We start from the raw sequence: 12,127 nt of genomic DNA, 5'->3' as shown, positions 1-12,127 counted from the left end.
CTTTCACATCTTTTCTCTTGAAGTGATAATTGTTTCACATTCTACATGTGACTGCAATCTTTACTAAATGTCCTAAAGTTACCAGCCTGCTTCTGTTAGTCCAAGCAGTCTTGTTCTCTTGTTTCTAAATACATCTGTGGATGTGAGATTGATAAAAAGAAAATGCATTCCCGACAACACTGTCATCAACAGAAACTGGTGAGATTTGCTCAGATTGCAAAATAAAGACTGTGACAAAGTCAAAAACTAGTAATATAAGCTGGACAGTTGCTGACTGGTTCATAGACCACCATTTAAAATGTCACAAAACGGCCGGAGGCCGAGTACCAAAAATCAAACCCACGTGCAGAAAACCCAAAGCGGAGGCTGAGGAAAGGGTTTAACAAAGGTTTATCAACTAGCACAAAAATGACATTTACGATAGTACCTGACTTAAGGCTTGACACATGGGGCGTGAGGGTCTTGGTCAGGGGAGAGGGATAAGCAAGGGGACAGGTCCAAGAAAGCAACAGCAGCTGGCTGGTGATTAGGTACGTATGTGCAGGTGGGAGATGGAAGCGTTGAAGGAGAGGTGGTGCGGTCCAGGTGGGTTTGGTGGTGTGTGGCAGCTGTCCTGAGCGGTGAAGGTCCCGAGGTGGTGCAAGGGCAGGAGGGCAGGCAGGTGAGGCAAAGAGATGATTCTGAAAGCAGGCGGGTTAACCAGATTTCCAAGATGAGTGGTTCAGTGTGCTGGAATTTCCTGGAGTAAATAGGGTAGTTGACGAACTAGTGAGGAAGCAGTGTCAGCAAGCAGCTTAAATCTCCAACCTGATTGCCTCAATCAGCTTCAGGTGAGGGAGGCTGTAGGCCCTGCCCATGGGTGGATACCAGGGAGGTCCAGACCTTCAGGAATTTTACAGCCACACACCCAGACCATGACATAAAAGGGTTTTTTTTCTTTTGTTTGTTCGTTTTTGGGATGCCAGAAAAGGCCAGATTTGAGTGAAAGAATAGAAAGCTGCATCCATAAATCAGCTTGATATTAACTGGAACACTAAATTTGGCGACTGAAAATCCTAAACTGTAAATTTATATACCAAACAAGACAAAACAGCAACCACCTGTCACTCAAAGCCAAGCCCCTAATAACTTGCAATAAATCACAACAACAGTTGCCTGAAGGTGCTTTGAATGAATCAAATAATAATACAAAACTTTGAGCCTGCAAGGCTTCGACTTGACAGCGTTATCGTTAACTCGGTTTCCCTGGGTCTTTTCCCGTGTGTTATGAATAAATCTTATTTTTTTTGTACCGGTACTGGTTTTATTTTGTTGTATTTATCCGCGACACCTTAAAGGCCGGTCCGTGAAAATACTGTCGGACATAAACCGGTCCGTGGTCAATAGGATGCAACGCCTCCGCAAAACAACTTCTGGTAACATAGAGGTCCATGGGAAAACAGCCCTCTGCTCTCGTGTGCTGTGATCTCAGTAGACACTTTCCTAATAACTTTGTGTGGTCAGTCACAAGTGTCAGGTCATGTTGAAATAAAACATATACATTTTCTTAAATATGATTATTATTAGGAAATACTGTGGCTCAGGATTCTAAAACAGGAAAAATTTAATTTTTCTGGATCAGAAAAAGGAGAATTATCCAGGTTATGCTAACAACGGATCAATCACAAATTGATAGCCAGTGAGTGTGCAGGGTCCTGCAGTTATCCTTTTCCAAAACAGCAAGACTGCAGTGGCTCGGCTCATCAGCCTAGATGATGATTTCTGTTTGAACCATAAACCTTGCTTTTAGGGATGGGTACCGGTGTCCGGTGCCATGGGTTCTGACATAAACGGTAGTAACCAGACCGAAAAGCAGCGCACATTTCGGTGCTTTATTTCGGTGCTTTTTTTTCCTGAGCTGTGATACACTTCTAGCCAATCATTTTACGTTTCCGAGGATAGTAGGCGGGGCCAGGTACGTATGTTCTGTTAGAGCAGAGCTACAGATTAAAAATGTCCAAGTCGAAGCGGTCAAAAGTCTGGCTGTACTTCACAGCAAAATATGCAAACTCAGCAGCCTGCAACAAGTGCTTTAAGCTGATACTGTGATACTGTCAAAGGAGGTAACACCAAGAATCCGATTAAACAGCTGGCGACGCATAGCGTTTTTTTTAAAAGCCAAGAAATGCGCCGTATTTGATAGCTTGCTGCGAGACCTCACACCGTGCACGTTGGGTGGGTTGCCAGTTATCGGACCCGGAGCAACATCCCCCAAAAACCCGAAGAATAGAGTCCTGGCCCCTAGCCCTGCCAGTGTAGCAGAAATGATGAGGATGATGATGCAGCAGCAGCCGTTCTTCTCTGCATGAGTAGCTTCATGTTGTTCGTGTGTAATTTACGTTGAGTAGGCTAACCACGTTATTACATTAATGCAGGTAAGGTGAACTAGCAAACATCATCATAGTTACATGCGGCTGTCTTCTTGTTTGATGGCAGATACTCCCTTCACCCTGGCCAAAAAGGCTAAAATGACCAAAGAAAAAGTGGAAAACAGCTAAACATGAGAGGTTTTTGGACAGAGTTTGTGTTTTTTCCATTGTTTAAGCACTGCTTCCAGCCAAGAGTGATGCCATATATGCCACATAGCTGCAGAAAAGGCTAACATTGTTATCTTTTTACAAAAAAAACCAGCTGAACATGAGAGGTTTTTGGACAAAGTTTGTGTTCTCCATTCTTTAAGCACCGGTTCGAGCACCGTTTGAGCACCGGCACCGTTTCAAAAGTACCGATTTGGCACCGGTATCGGATAAAACCTAAACGATACCCATCCCTACTTGCTTTGATTTCAGTTTAAAGAAGCTCCTCCATTAATATCTTCAAATGGCTGCTGATTTATGTATTAATGGTTTCTTTCTCTGTTAAGCCAGGTTTTAGTTTTCAGGATCTGAGCGCATTCACATATAACTCTTCTGCTGCACAAAATCATTACTATGAGTGCAGTTTGCTCCAGTTTGTTATCATCACTGAACAGTTTGCTCTCCTCTAACTTTACAGCTGGGCTTCATTTGTTGCATTAGTAAGGTAGAGCTTAACAGCTTGCACATGTAAAACTTATTCACCTACCAGAGAAAATATGCTGAAAATAAAAGCGTTAATGAAAACGTGACTCTTCCAGCTGTCTGTTCAGCATAAGTTACCATAGTGATTTAGCCAGGTAGAAAGGGAGCCACTTTCATGACACAGAAGACTCTACCTCCAAGCTCGTCGTAGCTCACTAACCTATTAATCTTGCTTCCTCCTACAGCCTTATGGTCAGCTCTAATGTTCCTCAAGCTGTATTTGTGCATGTGGTGGGGCGCATTATCCCACTTGATTTTGGATAGGGGGATAAGTAACATCCGCATGAATGCCAGGACCTACCCTGTCCCAACAGGAAATTGCATTGTAACATGATTAATGTTACTTACTGCAATGTTGTGTCTGCTCAGTGTAACCTTTCTTTGGGGACACTAAACCAGTCTGGGTTAAGACCTCTGAATCACTTCCCACATTTCCAGTTTGTTCCATAACTCAAATGCAATAATTGAAACAATTAGGCATTTCAGTCCAACTAAAACAAAACCTCTGACAGTGCCATCTTGACTCCTGGCCTCTTTTATTGCCGTCAGTGATTTTTTTCTTAGTAGATTGCAAGAGAGAAAATGACAGGAAAGAGATAGTGAGAGAAAGTGATGATGAGTGGAACGGGATAGTATGCTGCTTGTACTAGTTCCCCATTCCCACTGAATTCCCCTCTTAGCATAGTCTCCCCGAGAGGCAGCTTGTTTACTGTCAGCTCTGATGTCACGGAAAGATTCCAAACGCCAGTGGGATCAGGAGAAATTACAAGAGTATCAGGGGAGTGGAAGTCAGGGAAATAGTGGCAGGGATGAGGGTGGAGGGGTTGGCTACAATCACTCGACAAGCAGCCGAGCAGAACTTCACTTGCACATAAACACTAAAACACACATGCAGCCTCTTTCAATTCACCAGGGTCACTGTCAGGACAAGGCAGGGGTCATTGTTAGTTCCACAGATGCAGTGTGGCTCATCAACAAGGCCGGAAACAAGGATGTAAACAACACAAGCCGAAGCTGTGGTGCCTCAGGCTGTGGGTGTGTGTGAGAGAGAGAGAGGCAGAGAGACCTTTGAGCCCCAGCTGACCTTTAATGTGGGAGAACCATTGTAGAGTCTATGTAGCATTAGCAACTGTACACAAACTGACTGCACATAGCCTGCTTACAAATGTTAACAGTCCGTGTGGAATGATAACAGGAAGTAAGTGGCAAATGTAGGTGTTTATCCCTGATTTCCTGTTTTTGTGTGTCTGTGTGTGTGTTTGTTTGTTACTTTGTTTTTTGTTTTGTTTTTTGAAAATATAATTTACATATGTGTTTGTTGCATTCTCTCTACTGGGATTATTCATGGTTCTTTGAATAATCTGATATTTTGAGACTTGATACATTAAAATTACTTGTATAGATATGAGACATATGACCAACCAGGCTATGTCTGCAGGTGTCCCTTTAATCTTTTGCCAGCTGTCATCTGTCACCATATATGTTTCACATTTTTTAAAACCACTATCAGGTGAAATGAATAAAAACTACAGTGTCAACGGGAACAGTAAGTTTTTTAGTTGCAGTCTTAGGCTTCAGTCACACAGGGATAGGGGCCTAGAGGCCAGTCACTTGGGGAAAAAAAACATATACCGAGACCAGTTGCGTGCGGTTGCTGGCAGTAGCTGTGAAAGCGATTGCTAATGCCCCAGCTGTGCAGGCCAAGAGACCATTCAGTGACCCACTGGTAACCAGAAATGGCTAGGAAAAGTGCGTATTCCACAACCGGCTGCTGAAGGTTATTGCCAGTTGCTAGCAAGAAATTGCACATAGCTATAAAAAGCACTCTGATAATGCTTTGATTGACATGGATTTGTCTGCAAACACTACAAAGACACTAATCATACTGTAAAGAGTTTTGAGGACAACCAGAATGCCTTCTAGTTGCACCCTTTGCACCTTTGGTTGAAGCTTTTAATGCTGAAGGCTGATGTTGTCCATTTCCAGTAACTGACAACAACCTCCAACAACTATTTGCCAACTAGTCAGAGAGTAGACATTTTTCCTAAGTGACCGGAGGTTGCCAGGGTTCTCACCACCTTTTACAGAGGCACCATTGAGAGTGTGTTGACAAGCAGCATCTCTCTCTGGCACAGGAACAGCAGTGCTTCAGACAAAAAGGCCCTGAGAAGAGTGGTGAGATCAGCTGAGAGGACTATTAGGGTCACACTGCCATCTATTGAGGGTCCAGCCAAACAACACTCCTTATCCAGAGCAAAAAACATCATCAGGGACACCTTCCGCCCCAACCCCAGCCTGTTCTCACTTCTGCCCTCAGGCAGACGGTATCATAGCCTGAGGTGCAGGTCGCACCTCAGGCGCTTTCCACCAGCCATCGAACTGCTGAACAGCACAAAAACAGCTTCTGTTCTCTAGATTATTATACTCTACCAATCGGTCAACAATCAGCATTTCTCTTTTGCAGTAATTGAATTGTTTTTTTATTTGTGCTTTTTAAATATGTACCACTGACTTTATATGTATTTATTTATTTAATTATTATATTTGCCTTTTTTTTAAACTCTATTGACATTTTTATATGTCTTTATGTAAGCTTGTGCTACGTAATTTCATTCTGCATTGCGTCTTTGAGGTAGTGCTGAATGACAATAAAGTAAATCTTGAATCTTGAAGGGGTGTCAACAAATAGTCTCTCAGCTTGTGTGAAGTATCCAAGAGTCTGTGACAAGGGCTGATTTGTGAAGGCTGGAAGGCAGAAGGTTTCGAAACAGCAGTTCCTTTGTTGTGTCCCTGGTATTTATTGTTTAGATCCCAGTGCCAAAAAACAAACCATGGACAAAAAACCAGTGAATCAGTGACGTGGTCACTGGCGGCAAACACTAACTCATGCTTGTGGGGAGTGAAGGCTGGTCTGTCTGGTCATTTCTTAATTCTGCTTGTATGACAAAGGTGTCAGAGTAATGTGTGTGGGGCTATATAAGTGCAGACCAGTCAGAGTGCTCATGCTTACCTAATCAATCACCAAATATGCCATCAATGTCCGAACTGGATCATAAAGTAATGGCCGTGTATGAGAAATGTGATGTTTCTTTTTCGTCACATGGACAGCTAGATGAACTGCTTACCTGGAAAACCATGGGACTATGAGAAAAAGGCACTGCGCACATTACCTATTACACACACCAAATCTGTCCAAAAGTGGTTTGAGGAAGATTACAAAGAAGTCAAGATGATGATTTGGCCTACAAATGTTCTGATTGAGAAATTGTGGGATGTAATGGAAAATCAAGTCCAAACCATGGACGGTTTTATCTCCTGCCTTTCACACTTTGGTGCCAGATATCACAGGATATCGTCCACTGTCTTTTGTCTGAGCTATTTTGGTGAAACCAAGAGGATCTGTGCAATATTATTTCAATGATTTAATGGTTTGAATTTATAATTAGTTACTAACTATGACTGAAATCTGCCTAACAACACACATCTGTGTAGCCATGTTTGTTTTTAATTCTACCAACTTCAATGTGTCTCCTTGCAGCCTTTGCCACTCTTCCTGGCTTAATGGAGCACCTGTCAGAGAACTACAAATACTGGAAGACCTTGGATGAGATGAACTGTAAGAGTCTACGTCCTCCGCCTCCTTCGTGACCGAGTCCACATCCCCTCCTTACATATATCACTCCAAGCAGGGTAGGACAGTGAATGAAGCCCTGCGGTGGAACAGTTACTCTTTTCAGCTGGGATTTGACAGAAGTCCGTGACCTCTCAGGGGTTCCTGGATACGGCCTGAAAATTTTATAATCGGAAGAACACAGATATGCCGTTTCCATCTCAAATCACAGCCTCTTGTATGGTTCTAGCTGGAGGTGGTACCAGTAGAGAACAGGTGGTCACTGGAGGCTGTCTCCCTGTTGCCACTTTATGGCCCCCTAAAGTATATCTTGATAGCACCTCCATGGTACAGTGTGGACCTGATAGGTCACCTGACAATCTGTACCATACAGTGTAATACAACAGAAACCTGCACTTTAGCTAATCATGACATCTTACATTTTGAACTCCCTTTTTGTTGACTTTGCTTTTGGAAGTTTTCTTTAAAGCAAATATTTCCTTTCTGTATCTGTATACTGCTATAAAAGAAATATGGAAAGTAAAACGTGCCAATTGCCAGAGGCACTGACTGAAAACAAGAATCTGAAGTGATCTGGGCATGCATTTTAGTACAAGCGAGTGCAAATCTCCATACTTCCTTTTTCACAGTTCCAGCTAGTAAAAGGTGCTTAGCTGGAATTAATCTTTGCATTAGCTGTGAAACAACGTAGAGACTTGTGTCTGGGACCAAATTCCCTTCAGTCCCTGTCCATTTGCCCTGTTCAGACAAAATCTAAAAGAAAGGGCACTTCCAGGAGTACTTACCTATGTACCAGGGTGCAGTCCACAGATTGCCGATTGTAGGGCTATTTTCGTGACAAATGCTGGATCCTGAGATCATATAGCTGCAGAATACCTTGTAAAATGCCACCTGATAACCTACTGTCATTTCTTCTACATCACCATCTTACGTGCACTGTGAAAGCAGCTAGTGAGGATAATGAAGATCCTTGTCAAACCTGCATGTCCGAACAAATGGAGGAACAGAATTGCACTGTATCAGAGCTATTTAGTTACCAGATGTTACACTCATAGCTTTGTGACACTAACTGTAGACATTTTCACTCCCCCCAAAAATGATTGACTTGCGAGTATTTGAACAACATAGTTACTGGCTTTCTATTTGAGCCTATGCTTGGCAATTGGTCGGGGTACAGTGTGTCAGGTTTTGTAGTTGACATGTTTTTAGTGATGAAATGAAGCCCACATTGACCTGACAAACAGATGAAGGAGCTGCTAAACCGTGTTTAGATTGTAAAAGCACGGCTGCAAAGCCAGCATCTCTCTCTCGTTTGTGTTTTTTGCTTAAGCAGTTTTACTTAGGCTTGAATCCTGCAACCAAAATTCACACTGAAGACATTTGGCCCCTTTTTCGGTGGGGTGGGTGTCATTTGAATGATATGGCTTCCATCTACAGGTGGTAGACTCTAAATTTGTCATGTTGTCCGTGAATCAAATCAAACCAACACAAAGGCCCAATTTCAATCTGGCACTTCCACTGTGTGGAAGAGTCTGTTAATTATGAAGGAGGGCAGAAATAAAGCGGAAAAAGTCTGGGATGCCCTCACCTTTCTCAGGTGAAAACAGGTACTTCCAAACAGCTCCTTTGGAGATGTGCGCCGCTATGAGATGAATGTATTAATATGTCCATGACATATTGGAAAATACGCCGTGTTGTGTTTCAGTTTGATTCAGGTATTTTTAACATGCTCCAGGTCGTTATGGTGATTTTACATACTGCTCTCTGTTATTAGAATTTGTTGCAACAAAAATAAGAACAAATAAATTCAGATGCACTTTTAAAAACATGTACAAATGTAGAAAACTTCCACAAAAGTGTTTTTCATACTGAGATAGTCTTCAAACAGTCCTTCTTATCTGTAAGTGTGTTTCCTCCATGTAGCGAGTAAGTCAGCACAGGTGCACACTTGGTGTTTTGCGGACTCTAGAGCCCACCACCACATAATGCTTGTTGGAACAGCACTTAATGTGGCCTCCACAAAGTGCAAACAAAGTGAAAGGGTGTAGGTGGCTGGACTGGAATTGGTTTAGTATTATATTTCATCCTACTATGACTGAGGATGGAATACTACTATAATAATACTAGTCACTAGACTTGGATATTTAAGATCACCTCTGTTAAGCTTTAATATCAGAAGGTGAAAACAGCACTGGAATCCACTACTGCCAGCAGCAGAATCTTTAAAAGACTTTCATAATAAATTATTTTACAAATTCAAAAAATCAAAATGGCGATATCCAGATATCTATAGGCTACTAATGTGGTGAACTTCTGTAATTACCAGCTCTTGTCCCAACTCTCCAGCTCAGCTGCTGGTCTACATGTGCAAGTATGTGCGTGGTAATCCAGGAGACGCACATCAAGCAGTATTAACCAAAGGCACAGAGAGCTCTTTAGGGTGCCTTATTCTTTGGTCATCTTTACAGAACACAAGTATTTTTGTTGAAACATTTCCTCCTCTAGACATAAAAACAAAAACAAACTAAAAATTTAAAAAAAACACAAAAAGAAGAAAAGCCATATGTGTTTTAGATGTTTTTAAAACTAGGATATTTGGCCTGATGCATCACGGTCTGTGCTACAGTTCTGAGTTAGTCAGTGTTGACGGCCCCCGAAGCTTTTTCCATGTATTTTGTACAACTACGAGATTTTTAACAACAGAAGCTGAACCAGGTGCAGTTGGATAAAACGCACGTTCCTTGTTTGTTCACCTCCATGTTCGATGTATTCACACTGATGTTGTCATTATGCTGACGATGAAGGTCTTAATCAACGCCTTAATCTTGTTACGTCTCACTGTGTAGCTCTGCTATTGTTGCAATACACTGTAAACTACCTAATGTATCTGCTGTTCTTGTAAATACTCGGCCAATATTATTTTCGCTTTGCTTTTTACATATTTTGCTTTCATACCTTTTTATTGTGGATGTTATGTGTTGCTGTTAATTTCCAAAGTTATGTTTGTTCGGGTTTTTTTAGGGTGACTTGAAAAGCGGCTCCACCTCTGAATGTTTCATAGCTGCTATCGTTGACTATGAGAAGATATTTTTGCTAGTATACGATGAAGATTTCTATTCACACAGACAATACTTCAGATTTAAATGTCAGACAGTCTTTTCCATGAGCAGTAAAAAGCAGAATATGATGAGCTCAGTTACATTCGATTACAGCTGGTGACATAACGCTTTCATCACTTACAAAGATTTCGATTTCCCTCTCATCAATAAAACTGTTGGCCGTGACTGCAAGAACGTGCCAGTTCTATCTTTTCTATCATTTACAACCATGACAATAATTAGAAAGTGATTGATAGATAGTATAGAGTGCGGAAAAATATTTTTTGAAAAATATGAGGGTCATTGGCCATGAGAACTGTAATGTTTTCAAAGATGTTACTGCCTCAAGCATAGTAGTTACAAAAGCTTTCCGTAAGAGCCGCCATGTTTGTTGAAAAGGTTTAATGTATTTTGCTCTCTCTGGTCTTATTTTGATGTTTTCTGTCAAACACAAAGTTGTATTGTGAGAGACAATTAAAAAGTTCTTTCAATATAAAGTTGTTACGTTTTTGGCACAAAGATGTTTTACAGGAATCCTTTCAAGCTGAAATGTTTGCCTTCTTCCCAAAAGTTGGAGGACAAAATCTAAACGATACATCTTTACAAAATAAAAGGAGTCACTTACCAGCATCCTGAAATCTAACTGAATAAGTTATGTGTATTTTGTTTAAAGGTATTTACTAATGTTTTTTAAAAATTGTTGGAAAAGATTCCAAAATTAACTAAAACTGTCCACCATCTCCGATCTGTGAGACATTAATTGACATAAACTACAGCTGGGATGTATTTTTATAATATAATATAATGTTGTACAAAACATGTTGTGATCAGGATGCAGTGCATCAAGTCCTTTAGTTGACGTGTTGATTAAATAAAGCCCACATTGGGCTGACAAAGGTGTGAAGGAGCTGCAGAGTCAGCATCTCTCTCTCGTTCGTGGTTTTTGATTAAGCAGTTTTACTTCGGCTTGAATTCTGCAACCAAAATTCACGCTGAAGACATTTGGCCTCTTTTTTCCAGTGGGGGGGATTTCTATGTTTTGACTTCCATCTAGTGGTGTTCTAGAGGTGATACACACTTTTATGCTACAGTTCTGAGTCGGTGATGATGCTCCCAAGACTTTTTCCTATGTTTTGTACAACTACGAGATTTTTAAAGCCAATATTATTTTTGCTTTAGCTTTCTACATATTTTGCTTTCATACATTTTTATTGTGGATGTTATGTGCTCCTGCTGTTTTTCAAGGTGACTTGAAAAGCAGTTCCACCTCTGAATGTTTCATAGCTGCTATCACTGACTATGAGAAGATATTTTTGCTAGTATACGATAAAGATTTCTATTCACACAGACAATTTAAATATTTCAGATTTAAATGTCAGACAGTCTTTTCCATGAGCAGTAAGAAGCAGAATATGATGAGCTCAGTTACATTCGACTACAGCCAGTGACAGAACACTTTGCTTTGAATCTACTGAGCCAGAAGCAGATTGTATAACAGCTTGTTATATTTTAAGAAAATCCTTCATCAATTGCAAATTTTCCTCTCATCAATAAAACTGATGTCCATCAGTGCAATAATGTGCCAGTTCTGTATTTTATATATATTACAGTCCATCTGGAAAGTAATAATAGCATCTTAATCTGTTCCACATGAAACAGCCATATTCCAACATGGATAATATTAATTTTCATACATAATTTAACACACAACACCTCTTAATGACAAATGAAAAAAATGCTTAAAAGTCTTTGACACCCACAAGTATTTCTGAGTGTGACCTTACAGGCTTGGCACACCTTTTTGGGGGAAGTTTCTGTCATTCTTTTTTCTTCTTTGCAGCACCTCTGCAGCTCCATCATGTTGGTTGGGAGCGTTGGCGCACAGATATTTTCAGATCTCTCCAGAGATGTTTGGGTTCCGGTCTGGACTCTGGTTGGGCAACTAAAAGACCTGATGCTCCAGACATGATGCTTAGCATTCAGGCCAAAGAGTGCAATCTGTGTTTCATCAGACCGGAGAATTTTGTTTTTCATCTGATAAAAAGGAAGGGCTCCCATCTGATAGCACTTCAGGTACCTTTTGGCAAACTCCAGCTGAACTATCATGTGGCTTTTACTAAGCAATCACTTCCATCTGGTCACTGTATCATACAGGCCTGGGTAGAGTGCAGCAAAAATACTTGTCCTTCCGGAAAGTTTTCCTCTCTCCATAGAGCAACGCTGGATTTCTGTCAGTGGCCATTGGGTTGTTGGTGAACTCCCTGACTATTGCTGAGACTGGCCAGGCAGCCAACTCTTGG

General features: G+C 41.1%; 1 protein-coding gene across 1 annotated transcript in view; it reads left to right on the top strand.

Moving 5' to 3' along the window:
- pde8b (phosphodiesterase 8B) overlaps positions 1 to 10,310 on the top strand; it is a 45,562-nt gene extending 35,252 nt beyond the window's left edge. The window contains exon 22 of the mRNA XM_085464305.1: positions 6,637 to 10,310. Within this exon, the coding sequence (XP_085320431.1) occupies positions 6,637 to 6,746 (110 nt within the window). The 3' untranslated portion in view covers positions 6,747 to 10,310. The remainder of the gene's footprint in view (positions 1 to 6,636) is intronic.
- Positions 10,311 to 12,127: the final 1,817 nt, after the last annotated feature.

Source organism: Copadichromis virginalis, linkage group LG7, assembly GCF_057382275.1.
Source record: "Copadichromis virginalis isolate Kocher_CV1m ecotype Utaka linkage group LG7, C_Virginalis_male_GT1.1, whole genome shotgun sequence".
NCBI classification, from domain to species: Eukaryota; Metazoa; Chordata; class Actinopteri; order Cichliformes; family Cichlidae; genus Copadichromis; species Copadichromis virginalis.
Note: the sequence above shows the minus strand (reverse complement) of the source record. Positions and strands in the feature narration are given on the sequence as shown.